The sequence below is a fragment of the Bubalus kerabau genome, chromosome 20 (assembly GCF_029407905.1).
Source record: "Bubalus kerabau isolate K-KA32 ecotype Philippines breed swamp buffalo chromosome 20, PCC_UOA_SB_1v2, whole genome shotgun sequence".
In the NCBI taxonomy this organism is placed as follows: domain Eukaryota; kingdom Metazoa; phylum Chordata; class Mammalia; order Artiodactyla; family Bovidae; genus Bubalus; species Bubalus kerabau.
Genome location: NC_073643.1, coordinates 5,824,747 through 5,846,441, shown reverse-complemented (window position 1 = coordinate 5,846,441; position 21,695 = coordinate 5,824,747). Strand labels below are relative to the sequence as shown.

Below are 21,695 nucleotides of genomic sequence, written 5' to 3'. Positions count from 1 at the left end.
AATTTCTCAGACTCATAAATTTCACAGCATTTACTTTAGTCTGCACTGAATTTGGAACAACAGGTACTAGAAAAGAGGTTTTGCATGGTGTTGGGCTTCTTCATTTTCTTGTTAAGTTTCCTGGTGGACCAGCCTGAAGTAGGTATGCTTTTTTCTGGAAATCAAATGGTTCTACTCACACATACACATTCCACCCAGGTACACGTCAGTGTCACTTACTAGGGCTGGTCCCTCAGTAGGGGCTACTGCAAACCCTGCAAACACTGAGGCAGGAGGTAGACGCCCGCTCATCCCCAACCCAAGTAAAGTGATTGGAGATTCATTCCCCATGGACAGAAGCTCCAAAACGAGAATAGCAGGACAATTAAAAGTGGAGGATGGACCTTGCCCAAACCACATATTTCTCATTCTAGCAATCCGGAGACCTCCCTGATGACACGCACAGTAGGCTCCTTAGAAGTCAAAGGGGAGTGATTCTAAGAGGCCTCTGTGGTAGTATCTACTTTGGCTAAAAGATGCGTGCACACACATGGGAGAATCCCAGGATGTACCAAATATGGACTTTTAACCAGGCAAATCAAAAGAAAAACTGGAAGAAATGCCCCAAAAAGTAACATAAACCACTTCAAGGGCACAGACCCTCTGAGTCTGCCCATGGAGACTGGATAGACATGTGTGTCTATCCACATGTACCATACTCGTGTTTTTTTTTTTTTTTTTTTTTTTTCTGTCTAATAAATAGTTTGTTTGCTTCAGTACTTTCCATCTTTGTGGGAATTTTTTCCTGCAAAGTCAAAGAGTCAGGGCCTTATCACTGACCACTGGTCTAGTGGCTAGGATTCAGTACTCTTACAGCCATGACCTGGGCTGAATCTCTGGCTAGGAACCAAAACCCCACTCCAAGAAGGCTGAGGCTACCTGACACCAAGGCTACTGAAAAACATAACAAAATAGAACATCTATTCCCCCATCCAGGTTCATGGGGTGTAATGCAAATCTCCTACACTTTCTCCACCTGCTATATAAATACTTCCCATCAGTAAGTAAGGGAGAAAATTAAATAATAAATAAAACGGATTAATTCCAAATTTGTTCATGTACACCACCTCCTACTTAGTTACCCAGAAATACTTTTATATACATTTTTTTAAAATTTTTTCAACATTTTTTTAATTTAATTTTATTTTTTAAACTTTACATAATTGTATTAGTTTTGCCAAATATCAAAATGAATCCGCCACAGGTTTACATGTGTTCCCCATCCTGAACCCTCCTCCCTCCTCCCTCCCCATACCATCCCTCTGGGTCGTCCCAGTGCACTAGCCCCAAGCATCCAGTATCGTGCATCGAACCTGGACTGGCGACTTGTTTCATACATGATATTTTACATGTTTCAATGCCATTCTCCCAAATCTTTCCACCCTCTCCCTCTCCCACAGAGTCCATAAGACTGTTCTATACATCAGTGTCTCTTTTGCTGTCTCGTACACAGGGTTATTGTTACCATCTTTCTAAATTCCATATATATGCATTAGTATACTGTATTGGTGTTTTTCTTTCTGGCTTACTTCACTCTGTATAATAGGCTCCAGTTCCATCCACCTCATTAGAACTGATTCAAATGTAACATTTTTAAGGATTTTTCTATGGTGGATCATTTTTAAGCCTTTATTGAATTTGTTACAATATTTCTTCTGTTTTATGTTTTGACTTTTTGGCCATGAGGCATGGGGGATCTTAGCGCCTTGACCAGGAATTGAACCCATACCCCCTGCATTGGAGGATGAAGTCTTAACCACTGGACTGCCAGAGAAGTCCCCAGAAATACTTTTAAAAAGCAGGTAACACAGTTATGAATCTATAACTGCTAAATGGATTTATTCACACCCCTCCCGGAAACTATCTAGGTGGGTTCTATCCCTCTCTGTACAAATGAATTGAGTATGCAGAATTATTCCTTTTAGAGAAGAATAACAATTTATGGTTTCATTTAATAAAGAATGAATAAACTTCACGGATGATTTCAGAACTTTTGGATTATTGTCTTCATCTTTGATTTTAGGGGTCCAATGAAATGGTAAAGGCAACATAATCTTCCATAAATATAATTCAACCAGCCTGTGACAACAAAGACAAGAAGGGAGTATTTCAAGCTCTTAGAAGTCGGTATGCTTGGCACACTCTCACGGCTCTTATATCCTTTGGCTATTAAGCATGGAAACTTTCTATGGAATATCCATTACTCATTCCCTCTGCTCTAAACACATAGCCTGTCAGGAAAAAAATGGCTGGCGGGGGTGGGGGGTGGTATGGAGGAAGCCAAACTTAAAAAGCAGGAAAAGGCAGAGACAAGTCAATTCATGGAAGATTTACACCTTGTTTTCAATGGCTTCTCTCGTTTCATTTCCCTTGACTTTTTTAAATTAGCAAATACACTGGACCCGGGAGGAAAACACATGGGGAAAAACAAAAAACTGAAAACAAAGCCATGCAAATCTCTGTGACTTGTGCAATAGCTCTTATTGGGTCCCGGTGTTTGAGTGGCTGAATGAACTGAGGCCTGTTTTCCATTACTCTCCATCTGGAGCTGCGGCCTGCTTTGTTCATCAGTTTCTGGTCATTCGGGCCTGCTGGTGACTGTTTTGTTTTATGCTGCCATATTATACAGAATGAAAGCTGCCGCAGCCACCACCCAAGAAAGAACAATCCTGAAAACGCGGGGTTATGTTGAAAGAGTTCCCCGAGAGCCCTTCCACAATAGAGTGAGTGTGTTTATCTGGGCCTGCCTACCCTACAGACTTAGAGAACCTGGGGAGGTGGGGGCGGGGGGGGGGGGTGCGTGATGCAGTGTGGAGGGAACAACAACCTTTCTTTCGGATGCTAAGATACAGGACGTATCCACAATTGGTTTATTATCTCAAAATTAATTTTGATGCCTTTTCTTTTCACCTCTAAGGAGACTAGTGCATGCACCATCTCATACCTTGCTTTCATCAGCTCATGAAAAACTGAATTCATATATCTTTAGAAACAAAATCAATAAATCCTGTCTTCATAATACTTGGTTTTGTTTGCATAGCCTGAGTCGGGAGGCCACATTGCAAATGAGTCAAAATTTGGCAAAACTAATACAATTATGTAAAGTTTAAAAATAAAATAAAATTAAAAAAAAAAAAAAAAAAGCAAGTGTCTCCAAGAAGACCAAATCCAATTTTCAATTTCTAATGACAGGCTCAAGGCCCTTTGTGATTTGTTTAAAAAAGCCACCCCAGGACTTCCCTGGTGGTCCAATGGTTAAGAATCTGCCTTGCAGTGCAGAGGACACAGGTACAAGCCCTGGTCAGCGAACAAGATCCCAATGCCACAGAGCAACTGCTGAGTCGGCAGCCTCGACAGGAGAAGCCACCTCACACTGCAACTGGAGAACGCCTGCACCCGCAATGAGCCCCCATCAAAGCCAAAAGTAAAAACAATAACAATAATTAACTCAATTAAAATGTTACCTCAGACACCTTTCACTTTCTTTCCTTAAGAAAGCAATGGTTAAGAAGAACTCTCTTTTACCTTCTCACTAAAAAAGCAGAGAGTAACATCCTCTCTGTATTCAGTTATTCTCAGCTAATGTTATTTTGCAAAAATAAACAAGCATAGTTACGTGCTACCCAGAAATCACAGAAAGAGTCACAATATTGGAAAAATAATTGAAACCACTTTAATTTTTCCAAGAGCTGTCTTTGCTTAGTTTTTTTTGTTTATTTTTGTTTTTGCCTGAAAAGACAAACACATTTGGATAAGTGTAAAGTTAATAATAATTTATCACCTTTATACAAACTTTTTTTTTGCTTAATATTCACAGTGTTTTATGGAAACAGTCAATATGAGGTATTGTTGAACATTATCCATGTATTAACTCATTTGATTATCAAAGTGAAAAGTGGAAGTTGCTTGGTCATGTCCAACTCTTTGTGACCCCATATAGTCCATGGAATTCTCCAGGCCAGAATACTGGAGTGGGTAGCCTTTCCATTCTCCAGGGGATCTTCCCAACCCAGGGATCGAACCCAGGTCTCCCACATTGCAGGAGGACTCTTTCCCAGCTGAGTGACAAGGAAAGCCCATTTGATTATCAAGGCAGGCCCTATTATTGTTACAATTTTATAGATGGGGGAACTGAGGCACCCAGCAGAGTTGAAAGACTGAACACAGGTCACAAGGCTACAAAGTGGGCAGTGTTCACACCAGGCATTCTGGCCCCACCCCAGACGTAACCATGAGCAGTGTGCTATGCCATGCTCAGTCACTTCAGTCACGCCTGATTCTTTGCAACCAACCCTATGGGCTCTAGCCCACCAGGGTTCTCTGTCAGTGGGATTTTCCTGGCAAGAACACTGGAGTGGGTTGCCATGCCCCGCTCCAGGGTATCCTTCCATCCGTGGGACTACATCTTCTGCATCTCCTGCATCACAGATGGATTCTTTCCTGCTGAGCCACTGGGGAAGCCCAACCATGAGCAAATATTTCATAGCCCCATATTTACCATACACATGATTTTACATTCTTCATTTAACTTCCTCTAATAAACAATCCCATGGTGGGCCATAGTTCAGTCCTCTCAACAATGGCCGTAGAACAGTAGTAGATGCTCCAAACCCTAGAATCAGAGTTTTCCTATATTTGCTCTCATAAAGAGAATACAGGGGTGGTAAGCATCACCCCACTCCAGTACTCTTGCCTGGAAAATCCCATGGACGGAGGAACCTGGTAGGCTGCAGTCCATGGGGTCCCAAAGAGTTGGACACGACTGAGCGACTTCACTTTCACTTTTCACTTTCAGGCACTGGAAAAGGAAATGGCAACCCACTCCAGTGTTCTTGCCTGGAGAATCCTAGGGACAGCGGAGCCTGGTGGGCTGCCATCTATGGGGTCACACAGAGTTGGACACGACTGAAGCAACTTAGCAGCAAGCATCAGCATATAAAACATCTTTAAAAATATGTCTGAATACAATATTTGGGACGTCTCACTAGAATCACTAACATCATAGTACATCTCTGATTGCTCTTTCATATTGATTTTTTAAAAGATGCTACCAAGTTAGCATGGTCCTAACCCACTCCAATATTGTTGCCTGAAAAACCTCTTGGACAGAGGAGCCTGGTGGGCTACAGTCCATAGTGTAGCAAAGAGTCACACATGACTGAGTGACTGAGCACAACAGATAAAGAAGGGGTGAATCAGTTTCACAGCGTCCAGCACTGAAGGGCCTGCGAGTTATGTCTGCTATGTGAGTGGATGTAAACTATCACTGCGAATTGCTTTGACTTGTCTCTTTCCAATCATTAATTAATTCATCCTGGGGACACGGGGCCTTTGTAGCCCTCCCAAACGTGTTTTCCCCCATCCACCCCTTTTCTCATTGGATGTGTAAGTGGGGAGTCCTTGTTGCTCCTAACTCTGAATGGCTTTCCTCCTACCTCAAATCTCCAACTGGAATCTCACATCTCAACAGTTTATAACCAACACACCTTCCTGTCCCCGATGGTCTTCAAACTCTTGGTATCTTTCCTATGATTTCTCCACAAATACTTTTAGGATCAGTCCATTTTCTCAACATTACACCTGCTCTAATTCTTGGCTATTTAAATCAATACTTCAGTGCTGCTCTGGGGTCTGGTCCCATCAACTCCTTACATGTCATAATGACCTTCCCCCCAACTTCAGCAACCTGCTTGCACACATCAACAACTATAAACCATTTTCCATAAATGCTATTGCATTCTCACTTCCAATTTTAAGGAGTTTCTCTCTGTAACTATTTTAGGGGCCATTTTTCTGAAAAACAAAATACTCTAAATATGACTCAAAAATATCATTAAAGTAGTATTTTTCCCCAAACATGAACGTGGCAGTAGTACCTCTCTGTAACTAAGATTTAGTTTTAGGCTACCCCTTGCCCCCACCATGTCCTTGGTGAAAGTTGAGTTTTGGCTATCACCACCATCCACAGGCTCAAAACACTGAGGCCAGAAAAGGCTCCTGGAGTCTTAGACTACATGATGCCCCCAACTTTTCACATGAGCCTCAAGACAAAAGATCTACCTCTCATAAAATCATCCTTATGTACCCTCCTCCAGGGATGTCCCCAGATGGTTCCTCCCTTTCTTCTCTCCTTTCCTCCCCCCATTTTCTCCTTCCAAATTTATCAGTGCTTCTTATGTTTGAGACAAGTACTCTCCAAAACTACTTTTTACATCCATACACTTATGAATAAAAATAGCATGGAATAGTAAACTCAATATTTATATATTTATGTGTTTAAAACAAGCATTTGAAAAATTATACTGATATGTACATTAAAAATCACACAGAGAAAGTTGACTTTAAACCAGAGACATGTAGACAATGACACATTCCCCTGCAATTCCCTGCTCTGAAGATAACATTTTCTAGATTACACAGGTCCTGTCTTCATTGACTAAAAAGGTCTCTTTGGAGAAAGACAAAGGCAATTAAATAAGCAGTTAGAGGATAATGTGGATAGGAGTCTTAGGCATTCAGAGAATGATACCCATAGCATTTGTCCAGATCAAGAACTCCACAATTAAGATATAACTGCATAATCCATTTCAGCTACATCCTCTTCCTCATCAAACCTCGTTATTACAGTACAAGAATACAGTTTTTCCAGGTGAGCAACCAATGCTTTTGTTGTCCCCAGTATTGTACACAGACAAGAGATACCTGCACTCTTGAGCAAACCTTTGCCTAATGGAGGGTCCCCTCATATAGACCACTCCTTGGATCAGACATGTCATGGGATCCACTGTGGTTTGCAGGACTCACTTGTCTGTGAAGCCTCTGCCTTTCTGAGTGGGGCTCAATCAATACAACTGACTGCCTGAGGTGGATGCCTCAATGGTCTCTGATTGTTCCTATAGACGAGTGCATGTGTGCTAAGCTGCTTCAGTAGTGTCTGCCTCTTTTGTGACCCCATGGACTGTAGCCTGCCAGGCTCCTCTGTCCATGGGATTCTCCAGGTAGGAACACTGGAGTGGGTTGCCATGCCCTCCTCCAGGGGATCTTCCTGACCCAGGGATTGAACCCATGTCTCTTGTGGCTCCTGCACTGCAGATGGCTTCTTTACTGTTGAACCACCAGGGAAGCCTGTTCCTATAAATATTTTTACCCCAAAGACTTTGGGATCAGTCAGTCAGGTATGTCTGGAAGCAATATAACTAACAGTCTAATGCTTCTCACACACACATGCTTCCCACAGGATGAGAGTGAAGAGTTACTCACAGTTGTGGCCCAACTCTGTACGTATACATCATCCAAGGTTCAGTTTTTAGCTGCCTACATCATGCCCCCACTCCATCCCCTCCCCTACAAGGATCCTTTGGTGTCATTATGTACTCCCTTGGTTATGGCAACCATAACAACTCTGAGCTTCCTTGTAGCTCTGGCTTGACCTCTCCCTCAGGGATGCTACCCCAAGATCTCTAGATCAGGGCATCTGATACATAAGCTCAGCACTTCTCCCCAAGACTCACTCATACTCCTTCTGGACTTCCTGCCTCAGTCACTGACACAGCCCTCCTCCCAATCACAACAGTTCAATATGTGAATTTCATTGCCCATGTCCTTTCACCTTCATAGAAAATATCTAATTCTACATTTGAAAGCTCATGGTACTTCCCTTTCCATTTCTCTACCCGTGCCTGGAGGACCTTCCTCATTTTCCTGGTCATCTATGTATTTCAAATCTACATTGTTTTCTCTCTGCCTCCTGTTTCCTCCCCTTTGTTACTCGGTTTCACTTGCTTTGGCAAAATAACCAGAACTCAAGATAAAATCATATCGTTTCTGCTCAAAAAAAAAAAAAAAAGGCAACAGTTATGTAGAGAATTAAGTTCAAAACATTCAGGATAACTCTAAAAATGCCCCCAAAATCCTGACCCTCTTCCTTCCTTCTAATGATACCTCTACTGGGGCATTTTTCTATTTCTGGTATGTGAGTTGGCTCAATTACATTCTGAAATTCTTCCTCCTGAACATCAATCTTTCCATGCCCATTCATTCTGCCTTTTCAAACTTCATTGTCCAAAAGGGAATCCTCATATTCTCCTCTCACCATATCTTGTGGATTCCTGTATTGTAGCCATCTCTGCTATACTCTCACATATATTAGGTGTATGGATCCTAACACATATATTAAGATTAGTGTCTTGGTTTTCTTGGTAGTTTCATTTTCAACTAGAAATTGAGCTATTAGATGATAGAAATGTTGTCTTACCACTTTTTGTCTTCTAGTAGCTAAATTCCTAGAGCATTTGTGAGTTTATAGGAGAAAAGAAATGCCACTTTTTCTTTAATTGATGAATTGAATCTGACCATTCTCCAATTAAGTCAGGATATACCTGCAGCATTTAAATGTCCCCCAAATTTGTATACATTGCATTTGTATGAGAAAGAGGGGCAATGTTTAGAATGACCTTGTATCTAACATATTTCTTGATGCTGGTGTTATAAAAACGACTGGATTAGAGAAACAGCAAATAACACATGTTACAAGAAGCGTTCCAACTTTCCAGTAAAAACTGAGTCAAGCAAGACAACCATTTAGATTTCATGAATAAATGAATGCCACCCTTAAAAGAGTATGGATTCCCAGACATGAAAAATACATGAGCCACAGATATAGTCAAATAACTTCAGAAATATTTCCAGGAAAAGGAAAAAGCCTTGATATGATACAAATTCTGAGATCCCTTGAGATGCTTACAGCTGAGGCTTAGACACAATGGGCCCACCAGTAAATCCATTCCTAGTCAAACAATGTAGCTAAAGCCTTAAACAACAGATAAATGAAAATGTATTTGGCATGGAAAGTTTTCCCCAGAGTTCCTCATTTTTATATAGGAAATCAATTTGCATCAATGATATCATTCAAATCAGACAACCCAGAGTTGTTAGGAGGTAATTTAGTCTTACGCTGAAGCAATTTGATACTTTTTCTGATTTGTGATTTTCATTTTGTTTGTAAATGAAAAAAAATTAATGAGCAATGTTACTAGAAACGCAACTGATCAAAGCCCAGGCATCATTATAAACAGGATGCCATACACTGTACACAGGAATCCTCGTGCAGCTGATGCCCAGGCCTTGCCTGGCAGGAGGCATTGGTGGAACACACAGGTGTGAGCTCACTTACAGATGTCCTGACACATACCTTTGCATTGATTTGTGTTTTTGTCAAGGATTGCCTTTGTGGATACGATTTTTCCATACCTGAAAGAGAGAGAGAGAAAAATCCATGTTATTGTAACTCATTAAAGATACTTAAAACACTGTGATGAACATTGGTGCACACACAGTTAAGCAGGAATAAACCAAGCAAACAAGCTCTGGATCCCCATTTCACAGCTGGATAACCTTTTTTCACCAGCACCTCTTTACAGCTCGAGAATGGGCTTCCTTCCCTTCATAATCACTGGGTTGAACCTTTGAAAATAAACCTGTCAGGCTGTCATAGCTGGCTGAGAGGGGATTGTGTGTGATTGTGATCAAAGCAAATTATACTCTGTGGATTCATGGAAAAATGCACAGAACTTGGAACCAGACTGATCAGTGCCTGTGTCCAACTCTGGCGCTTAGCTAGCTCTCTGATTCTGAGCAGTTCAGCAAAACTTCTCCAAGCCCACTTTCTCGTTTATAAAAATGAGAACTGGAATAATCACCTTCCTTGAAGGATTTGCAAGAATGTTACATTGAAACGCTGTCATTCCTAGTAGGTCCTAGGACAAATAGGACTTTTTTTTTTTTTTTACTACTAAAATGGTATTAATTTTACTGTAAGTTAATACAGGGTAAGGACTGAGTTTTGTGTTCCCCATGCCTAGTGCATGGTAACAGAAGCTTAATAAAGATCTGCGGTAAATAACAAAAGATATAGGTTACCTATGGTGCTTCCTCTACAACAAATTTCTACCATACATATCTAGATACATCATATCTGTATTAATTATTTTATAACTCTATCAGAAAATCTACTGTCAGGTTTTTTTAAAGATGAGGGATAAGGGGAATGAGAAAATTTTATCAAGCCCATTTATGAAGTATAAATGATGAGACAAGGAAGATAATTCCTACAACCTGGTCCTTCTTTAGCATTCCATGAAGGATGCTTCTGGATCAACATAAGACATGGATAAGTTATAATGCAAATTTAAGGACTAAGTTTATTATGTTCAGGATTTCAGGTATGGTCAGAAAATCTCTGGCAAGTGTTCCTATAATTTTGTGTTCCTAAGAGAGATCACTTTGCAAACAAACACCCGCATAGTGAATGCTGTGTTTCTCTAGTAGTCATGTACAGTTATGAAAGTTGCATCATAAAGAAGGCTGAGCACCAAAGAGTTGATGCTTTCAAACTGTGGTGCTGGAAGTGACCCTTGAGAGAGTCTCTTGGACTGTAAGGAGATCAAACCAGTCAATCCTAAAAGAAATCAACCCTGAACATTCATTGGAAGGATGGTTGCTGAAGTTGAAATTTCAACACTTTGGCCACGTGATGTGAAGAGTCAACTCATTGGAAAAGACTCTGATGCTGAGAAAGATTGAAGGCAAAAGGAGAAGTTGGCAGCAGAGGATGAGATGATTGAATGCATCATGGACTCCATGGATGTGAATTTAAGCAACTCTGGGAGATAGTGGAAGACAGAGGAGCCTGGTGTGCTACCATTGCAAAGAGCTGGACACAACTTAGTAACTGAACATCAACAACAAGGAAGTGTAAGAACATTGGCTAAATATTAAAGACTCCATGTATTAAGAACATAGGCTAAATATTAAAGATCCTGTGTTTAATGAATATTAAACATTTTAATATTTCTTTTGCATTTAAACCACCTTTTACTATATCACTGATGCTTTGGAGCATTTCAGTGGTCATTTATTAAACTTCTAGTGTTGAAAATAGCATAGTGCTGAGAATGCTTCCCTTGTGGCTCAGCTGGTATAGAATCCACTTGCAATGCAGGAGACCTGAGTTCAATCCCTGGGTTGGGAAGATCCCCTGGAAAAGGGAACGGTTACCCACTCCAGTATTCTGGCCTGGAGAATTCCATGGACTTTATAGCCCACGGGGGTCATAAAGAGTTGGACATGACTGCGCAACTTTCACTTTCACTCACTTTCACTGTTATTATAATAATATCACCTATAGCCTTGAAAATCATTCCAATAGGAGCTGAGCTATTGGTAGGTCACAACAGAAACAGCAATGAGATCAGTGGAAGGGGTTTGCAATGATTCTCGTCTAGAAGCTTCACCCTTGTTAAGTCAGGTAGAACTGGGCTGGAGCTGTCCAATGCTGAACTGGGCAGATTTCACCCACATAACCCTGAAGCTTCAGCCACTTGTATACTTAGTACCCATTCTTCTCCTGCATCACCATATATAAGACAAAATCAAAGACAGCTAGGGTTGAAAATATCTATGACTATTTCGCAGAAGAAGAAAGTATGTTTTAAAAGATCAGTAATTTGATCAAAATCTCATAATTTGTGAAAGTTAATAGTAGGCACTTGAATATGACATTTTTGAATTTAGTGCAGTGATTAAATCTCAAAAACAACAGAATGATCTCTGTTCATTTCCAAGGCAAACCATTCAATATCACGGTAATCCAAGTCTATGCCCCGACCAGTAACGTTGAAGAAGTTGAAGTTGAATGGTTCTATGAAGACCTACAAGACCTTTTAGAACTAACACTCAAAAAAGATGTCCTTTTCATTATAGGGGACTGGAATGTAAAAGTAGGAAGTCAAGAAACACCTGGAGTAACAGGCAAATTTAGCCTTGGAGTATAGAATGAAGCAGGGAAAGGCTAATAGAGTTTTGCCAAGGGAACACACTGGTCATAGCAAACACCCTCTTCCAACAACACAAGAGAAGACTCTACACATGGACATCACCAGATGGTTAACACCAAAATCAGACTGATTATACTCTTTGCAGCCAAAGATGGAGAAGCTCTATACAGTCAGCAAAAACAAGACCAGGAGCTGACTGTGGCTCAGATCATGAACTCCTTCTTGCCAAATCCAGCCTTAAATTTAAGAAAGTGGGGAAAAACACTAGACCATTCAGGTATGATCTAAATCAAATCCCTTACGATTATACACTGGAAGTGATAAATAGATTTAAGGGACTAGATCTAATAGACAGAGTGCCTGATGAACTATGGGCGGAGGTTTGTGACATTGTACAGGAGACAGGGATCAAGACCATCCTGAGAGGGTAACAGGCAGGAAGGCCAGGGGTCTCCAAACGGAGGAAATAGGCTGCAAGTGTCAGACATTTTTATCTCTCTTAAGAGGCAGGAGGAAACAAACTAGAGGTATATTTTTCCTTCTCTATACAAATTTAAAAGGAGGTTTCTCTTAAAATACTGTGTTGCAATAATGACACCTAGTTTCACCTGAAGTTAACTATTCTCAAACCTTGAGCTAACCAATGCATTTTTCTTATGGAAATGTTTGTCTTAAGCTATGTTAATGTACTATGCATTTACCCCAGACTCTGTCTTCAAGTCAGTTCTGCCTAATGGCTAAGAAGCTACTTGACAAAACATTATGTTATACTCAGATATTGTTCCCCTAATCTATGTAAATGAAACTATTTGTATGGTAATCTGCCTTTCTACAAGATTCAAGTATGGCCCTGAATGAATCCTCTGGAGCCAAGATTATCCCCAAATCCATCTATGGATGAGGGGCCTGGTGCCATTCTGAGTTTTAAGACATTCCTTTCTTTCATTAACAGACTGCTAGTGACTATATAACATCCACATGAAGACTAGCAGTGGGGTACTCTTTCAGCCCCCTTCTGATACATATGCCAGAAGCTTTCTCTATCTCCTTTATACTTTAATAAAACTTTATTACACAAAAGCTCTGAGCGATCAAGCCTTGTCTCTGGCCCCGGATTAAATTCTTCTCCTCCGGAGGCCAAGAATCCTGGTGTCTTTTCATGGGTAAGCAACAACTTTTCAATCCCCAAGAAAAAGAAATGCAAAAAAGCAAAATGGCTGTCTGAGGAGGACTTAAAAATAACTGTGAAAAGAAGAGAAGCGAAAAACAAGGAGAAAAGGAAAGATATAACCATTTGAATGCAGAGTTCCAAAGAATAGCAAGGAGAGATAAGAAAGCCTTCATCAGTGTTCAATGCAAACAAATAGAGGAAAACAATAGAATGGGAAAGACTAGAGATCTCTTCAAGAAAATTAGAGATACCAAGGGAACATTTCATGCAAAGATGGGCTCGATAAAGGACAGAAATGGTATGGACCTAACAGAAGCAGAAGATATTAAGAAGAGGTGGCAAGAATACACAGTAGAACTATACAAAAAAGACCTTCACGACCCAGGTAATCATGATGGTGTGTTCATTCACCTAGAGCCAGACATCATGGAATGTGAAGTCAAGTGGGCCTTGACTTGTTCACTACGAACAAAGCTAGTGGAGGTGATGGAATTCCAGTTGAGCTCTTTCAAATCCTAAAAGAGGATACTGTGAAAGTGCTGTACTCAATATGCCAGCAAATTTGGAAAACTCAGCAGTGGCCATAGGACTGGAAAAGGTCAGTTTTCTTCCAATCCCAAAGAAAGGCAATGCCAAAGAATGCTCAAACTACCGTACAATTATACTCATCTCACATGCTAGTAAAGTAATGCTCAAAATTCTCCAAGCCGGGCTTCAGCATTATGTAAACCATGAACTTCCAGATGTTCAAGCTGGTTTTAGAAAAAGCAGAGGAACCAGAGATCAAATTGCCAACGTCCACTGGATCATTGAAAAAGCAAGAGAGTTCCAGGAAAACATCTATTTCTGTTTTATTGACTATGCCAAAGCCTTTCACTGTGTGGATCACAATAAACTGTGGAAAATTCTGAAAGAGATGGGAATACCAGACCACCTGACCTGCCTCTTGAGAAACCTATACACAGGTCAGGAAGTAACAGTTAGAACTGGACATAGAACAACAGACTGGTTCCAAATAGGAAAAGGAGTACATCAAGGCTGTATATTGTCACCCTGCTTATTTAACTTTTATGCAGAGTACATCATGAGAAACACTGGGCTGGATGAAGCACAAGCTGGAATCTAGATTGCTGGGAGAAATATCAATAACCTCAGATATGCAGATGACACCACCATTATGGCAGAAAGTGAAGAAGAACTGAAGAGCCTTTTGATAAAAGTGGAAGGGGAGAGTGGAAAATTTGGCTTAAAGCTCAATATTCAGAAAACTAAGATCATGGCATCTGGTCCCATCACTTTATGGGAAATAGATGGGGAAACAGTGGAAACCATGGCTGACTTTATTTTGGGGGGCTCCAAAATCACTGCAGATGGTGATTGCAGCCATGAAGTTAAAAGATGCTTACTCCTTGGGAGAAAAGTTATGATCAACCTAGACAGCATATTAAAAAGCAGAGACATTACTTTGTCAATAAAGGTCCATCTAGTCAAGGCTATGGTTTTTCCAATAGTCATGTATGGATGTGAGAGTTGGACTCTAAAGAAAGCTGAGCACAGAAGAATTGATGCTTTGAACTGTGGTTTTGGAGAAGACTCTTGAGAGTCCCTTGGACTGCTCGGAGATCCAACCAGTCCATCCTAAAGGAGATGCATCCTGAGTGTTCATTGGATGGATTGATGTTGAAGCTGAAACTCCAGTACTTTGGCCACCTGATGCAAAGATCAGACTCATTGGAAAAGACCTTGATGCTGGGAAAGATTGAGGACAGGAGGAGAAGGGGATGGCAGAGGATGAGATGGGGGCATCACCGACTCAATGGACATGAGTTTGGGTAAACTCTGGGAGTTGGTGATAGACAGGGAGGCCTGGCCTGCTGCAGTTTATGGAGTTGCAGAGATCGGACACAACTGAGCAACTGAACTGAACTAAATAATGTAGTGTGCAGCTTGTAGAATAGAAAAGTTACATATATCAATTTTCTTGTTCCATCAACTTTCATGTCTTTGGCAATCCAAATATTTGACCTTCAGGGCAGTGCAGAGTAGTCATTAAAAGAATATATTGTGGTGACCAACCTCCATGACTTAAGTCTCAGTTCAGCCTGAGTATATATGATTGGCTAAGTAAGTCTTATATGCTCTTTGCATCATTTCATCATCTATCATGATATAAGTGGAGTGTAAAAGCTCTAAATCATGTCTGACTTTTTATGATCCCATGGAATGTAGCCTGCCAGGCTCCTCTCTGTCCATGGGATTTCCCAGGCAAGAATAGTGGAGTGGTTGGCCATGCCCTCCGTCAGGGGATCTTCCTGAGTGAGGCATCAAATCCACGTCTGGGTTCTCTTACATTAGTAGGTAGATTCTTTACCATTGCACCACTTGGGAAGCCATCATGATATAAATTAATCTTTTAATATTGATTTATTTACTTAAAATTGTATATATCTACTTATAAATCTATAAAATGATGGCAATAGTCTCTACTTCATAGGGTTGTTGTGAGGGTAAGTGGGGTTTACCTAGAGTGTTGATAACACTGGTTGGCATAGAGAAAGTGCTCATTTAATGTAAGCTTTACTTGCAATAACTTTCTTGCTGTTATCTGCAATGAAGAACTATCTCTAGTCCTTTGCAGTCTCTGAAGTAGATAAGTAGTGGAAGGAAGTTAAGGTTCTATCCCAAGTGACAGCTTGAAACTACTACTGGGAATTTCCTGATGGTCCAGTAGTATAGACTGTGTCTTACAATGCAGGGGGCAGGAGTTCAATCCCTGATCAAGGAACTCAGATACCACATGCCATGGGGCAACTAAACCCACAGTCCACAACCACTGCACCCACGCACTCTAGAACCTATATGACACCAGTAGAGAGCCTACATGCCACAACAAAGATCCAGCACAGCCAAAAATATCCCAAAACAACAACAAAACAGAACAAAATACTACTATTTAGACTGTCGAAACCTTCCACAAGAAAACTTCTCAGGCAGTTACTTGCTGAAAGGATGATTTACATTTATAATTAATGTTGATCTTATTTTAATCTTTGGCATTTTATTACCTAGGTTCTTGATGTATTTAATCACACAATTACCCATAGGTTCAATTTATTGTTGTTGTTTATCACTACAGAATGTCTACTACCCATTTTTTTAACTTCTGGATTTTTATTGAGCAGGGACGTCAATAAATTCTGTCCAGTGGAGAAGATAACCTTAAGGTTACAGTTTATTGCCCTGTTGAACATCAACTCAGTTCAGTTAGTTCAGTCGCTCAGTTGTGTCCAACTCTTTTCGACCACATGGACCACAGCACGCCAGCCCTCACTGTCCATCACCAACTCCCAGAGTTGACTCAAACTCATCTCCATTGAGTTGGTGATGCCATTCAACCATCTCATCTTCTGTTGCCCCCTTCTCCGTCTGCCCTCACTCTTTCCCAGCATCAGGGTCTTTTCCAGTGAGTCAGTTCTTTGCATCAGGTGGCCAAAGTATTGGAATTTCAGCTTCAACATCAGTCCATCCAATGAACACTCAGGATGGATCTCCTTTAGGATGGATTGATTGGATCTCCTTGCAGTCCAAGGGACTCTCAAGAGTCTTCTCCAACACCACAGTTCAAAAGCATCAATTCTTCAGTGCTCAGCTTTCTTTAGAATCCAACTCTCACACCCATACATGACCACTGGAAAAATCATAGCCTTGACTAGACAGACATTTTTGACAATGTAATGTCTCTGCTTTTTAATATGCTGTCTACGTTAGTCGTAACTTTTCTTCCAAGGAGTAAGCATATTTTAACTTCATGGCTGCAGTCACCATCTGCAGTGATTTTGGAACCCCCCAAAATAAAGTCAGCCACTGTTTCCCCATCTATTTGCGATGGAGTGACGAGCCCGGATGCCATGATCTTAGTTTTCTGAATGTTGAGCTTTAAGCCAACTTTTTCACTCTCCTCTTTCACTTTCATCAAAAGGCTCTTCAGTTCTTCACTTTCTGCCATAAGGGTGGTGTCATCTGCATATCTGAGGTTATTGATATTTCTCCCAGCAATCTTGATTTCAGCTTGTGCTTCTTCCAGTCCAGCATTTCTCATAATGTACTCTGCATATAAGTTAAATAAGCAGGGTGACAATATACAGCCTTGACATACTCCTTTTCCTAATGACCAGTCTGTTGTTCTATGTCCAGTTCTAATTGTTGCTTCCTGACCTGCATATAGGTTTCTCAAGAGGCAGGTCAGGTGGTCTGGTATTCCCATCTCTTTCAGAATTTTCCACAGTTTATTGTGATCCACACAGTGAAAGGCTTTGGCATAGTCAATAAAACAGAAATAGATGTTTTCCTGGAACTCTCTTGCTTTTTCAATGATCCAGTGGACGTTGGCAATTTGATCTCTGGTTCCTCTGCTTTTTCTAAAACCAGCTTGAACATCTGGAAGTTCATGGTTCACCTAATGCTGAAGCCCGGCTTGGAGAATTTTGAGCATTACTTTACTAGAGTGTGAGATGAGTGCAAGTATGCAGTAGTTTGAACATTTTTGGCATTGCTTTTCTTTGGGATTGGAATGAAAACTGACTTTTTCCAGTCCTATGGCCACTGCTGAGTTTTCCAAATTTGCTGGCATATTGAGTACAGCACTTTCACAGTATCCTCTTTTAGGATTTGAAAGAGCTCAACTGGAATTCCATCAGCTCCACTAGCTTTGTTCGTAGTGAACAAGTCAAGGCCCACTTGACTTCACATTCCATGATGTCTGGCTCTAGGTGAATGAACACACTATCATGATTACCTGGGTCGTGAAGGTCTTTTTTGTTCAGTTCTTCTGTGTATTCTTGCCACCTCTTCTTAATCTCTTCTGCTTCTGTTAGGTCCATACCATTTCTGTCCTTTATTGAGCCCATCATTGCATGAAATGTTCCCTTCGTATCTCTAATTTTCTTGAAGAGATCTCTAGTTTTTCCCATTCTACAGTTTTCCTCTATTTCTTTGCATTGATTGCTGAGGAAGGCTTATTTATCTCTCCTTGCTATTTTTTTGGAACTCTGCATTCAAATGGTTATATCTTTCCTTTTCTCCTTGTTTTTCGCTTCTCTTCTTTTCACAGCTATTTATAAGGCCTCCTCAGACAGCCTTTTTGCCTTTCTTTTTCTTGGGGATGATCTTAATTCCTGTCTCCTGTACAATGTCATGAACCTCCATCCATAGTTCATCAGGCAGTCTGTCTATCAGATCTAGTCCCTCACTTCCAGTGTATAATTATACGGGATTTGATTTAGGTCATACCTGAATGGTCTAGTGGTTTTCCCTGCTTTGTTAAATTCAAGGCTGAATTTGGCAATAAGGAATTCATGATCTGAGCCACAGTCAGCTCCCAGTCTTGTTTTTGCTGACTGTATAGAGCTTCTCCATCTTTAGTTGCAAAAAATATAATCAGTCTGATTTTGGTGTTGACCATCTGGTGATGTCCATGTGTAGAGTCTTCTCTTTTGTTGTTGGGAGAGGGTGTTCGCTATGACCAGTGTGTTCTCTTGGTAAAACTCTATTAGCCTTTGCCCTGCTACATTCTGTTCTAAGGCCAAATTTTCCTGTACATCAACCAATATTCTTATGCCAATGTTCCTTTGAAAGAAAGTGAAAGTGTTAGTTGCTCAGTTGTGTCTGACTCTTTGTGGCCCTGTGGACTGTAGCCCCCCAGGCTCCTCTGTCCATTGGATTCTCCAGGCAAGAATACTGGAGTGGGTTGCCATGCCCTCCTCCAAGGGATCTTCCCTACCCAGGGATCGATTGCGGGTCCTGCATTGCAGACAGATTCTTTACCATCTGAGCCACCAGGGAAGCCCAATATTCCTTTACAAAATACCTATTGATATTTAGGTTTTCAAATGCTCTGTGAAGTGGCTTTAAAACCTGGTATGTATACAGCCCCCCTCCCCCCCCAAATTCTTAATCCTTCCACCTTCCCCAACCTTGGAGCACACAAACACAACCTAGCTTAACAGCTTTATTTCACCCCAAGATTTTTTCCTTTAGGAAAATAGCCAGGACAATAATATAATCTTTGAACAGTGTGTTCAGTAGACAATAGTTAAAAGTACCTATCCCCAAACACATTAACTACAGCGAGGTTTGCTAGATTTTGACTCTTCAGGCAAGTGAACATTTGCAAAACTGTACGTATCTTAGAGAAGAAAACAAAAACGGAGAAGAAAGGGAACATCTGCAGAAATCTCCCCCCATACAAAGCACCCATGAATACAATATAAGAGAAGCAAAATCCAGAGGAAGAAAAAGAATTTAGAGCATTTATAACCATCTCACATCAGGCACACAAACCCTTAAGACAAAAATCCTTCTTAATTGGTTTCTAAACTACTCCTGAAATTTTCATGTAAGTACCCTCTAAATTAAAACTTAGCTCTGTCTTTTAAAGAGGAAATTAAAAGTTACTGTATCTCAGTGAATTCTCTCTGACAATGAGACTTTTAACCTACGATATACCTTGCATCCTATATTATATACCTAAAACACTTTTACACAGAAGACTTCTCTTTTATTAAATGTATCAACAGTATATGGGAAGAATCACTTCCAGTTTTTTACAGCCCCAATACAAAATGCTTTCTCATAGAAAACATTTGTGACTCTTTTATCAAGCAACATTTTTTTTAATTTATTTTTTATTTGAAGGAAAGTTTCTTTACAATGTTATAATGGTTTCTGCCATACAACAACACAAATCAGCCATAATTATACATATAGCACCTCCTTCCTCTCACCCCTCCCACCCCTCTAGGTTTCTTAAAAATATAATTTATAATTCAGAAAGTATTACAATACTACCATACATGGAAAATATAATATCACACACACACACACACCAAAAAGCAAAGTATGCTATGTCTTGGCTTCCCCTGTTCCTAATTACTCTCTAGATGAGACTTCCAGTGGAGCAGAATCACAAAATCCTTGAACACAACTGCTTAATTTAGCTTCTACTCTGACTAGAATTACAGGAATTCCAGTCCTTGGCTCAGCTACAAGATTCTGTATCAACAATTATTTCTCAAAGCTAGAATATGCTTTAAACAACTAGAGTGGGTATTTAATGGGCCATTGGTTCTAGTTCATGTCTGAACTCTCACAGTGACAAACAGGTACTTTCTGCATGACTGGTCTGGTACCCTCTGTGCCCTGCAAAGTCAACTCCTGATGTAGGTAAATCAAGTTTAGACTATTTGGGGGAAGAGACTTAAAACCACCATAAAGACAAAAGTCATCCATGTAATATGCTTGTGAAGAATTATATTAAATTACTCTTACTGATGTCTTATCAAAGTAATGTAAAAACTACTGCCTATAATACATCTTTATACACCCTGAAAAAAATTATTTCTCAGATAAAATTACTCTTAAACTTACTTTCTGTTACTTATTTATGTTCAGAAAATTTTTTTTCTTTTTTTTTCCACTGCCACCCACAAGTGGAAAGCAAAATCTGATATTAGAGGAAAAAATGTGACCAAGTTACTGAACAATGCCTGGAAATAGACATCTCAGCAGGGTCCCCAATTCTCCTTTCTATATTTTCATTTCCTGTAGCTAGAAGAGATAAAATACTACCCACAGTCAACTTCCTGGAGTTTCAGCTTCTTGGGGGAAACAAATAAATGAACACGCTTTTTTACCCTAATTCTTTCCATCTGGGCTCACTGCCTTCTCCAGCCAGTATGAGAAGCAGCTCATACAGCATTGCCAGGACATCTTTTAATATAAAAATTAAACTCCGCTCATATCTATAAAGTCACCAAATGTCCTGAGTACATTCTCCAAACACAGCTCAATCCCAAAAGATCATGTTTATAGCTGAGAGGACTCTGCAATCACAAACAGAAGCCAATGTGCAACAACTACCCACTTACTATATTTTGAGTTTCCACAACCGAGTTTTATAAAGTCAAATGCTGTCTATCAACTCTTCAAAATAAGTTTACCCAAACCCATCAATACAGATTTTACATTTAATTTTTTAAAGAAATAGTCTGTTCTTTTTGTCATTTACTCCCATTCCTGAATAGCATGGGAGTGATTTGTTGATACCCTTGATTATTCCACATATGAGCCTAATTTAAACTAATGGCATCTTTTATTTTTCAAAATTGAAGAGAAAATAGGGCTATTATGGATCTACTCTCCATGAATTATGAAGACATCAATTCAGTAAGATCTTTCTTTAAAGAATTTCTTCTTGAAGCCTTTTGCTGAATCACCCACTGTGTATTATGATTCAAAAAATACAAGCAGAGACTGAAAATAGGTTCCGCAGTCAATTAACTCCCAGCTAACTCATTTTTCACATGCCTTCCATACTGATTCCAAGACAAAAACAAAGGTACTACATTTATTTAAGGGATGGAATATTATCCTTTCAGCCAATGTGATTGTTTGCCTACTTCTATATGGCTCATTCATTCTTTGGCACCTGGGGATGCTAATGGGGTATATGTATGGCTTTGGGGATCCAGTAGGAATGTGGTGGGACTATTCCTTTGAGGGACCACATCAACTGGATTCCATCTACAAGAGAACAAGTCCATAATCCATTTATGTTCTGAGGCATTTACAAGTTCATTTTACTAACAAGTGGT

The 21,695-nt window shown here is 40.2% G+C and overlaps 1 protein-coding gene across 9 annotated transcripts in view; it reads right to left on the bottom strand.

Moving 5' to 3' along the window:
- The window catches only part of RBMS3 (RNA binding motif single stranded interacting protein 3), an 814,140-nt gene that overhangs the window by 560,661 nt on the left and 231,784 nt on the right, over window positions 1-21,695 (bottom strand). For all 9 annotated transcript variants that reach the window (XM_055557071.1, XM_055557072.1, XM_055557069.1 and 6 more), the window contains exon 3: window positions 9,230-9,288. In XM_055557071.1, coding sequence (XP_055413046.1) covers window positions 9,230-9,288 — 59 coding nt within the window. The remainder of the gene's footprint in view (window positions 1-9,229; window positions 9,289-21,695) is intronic.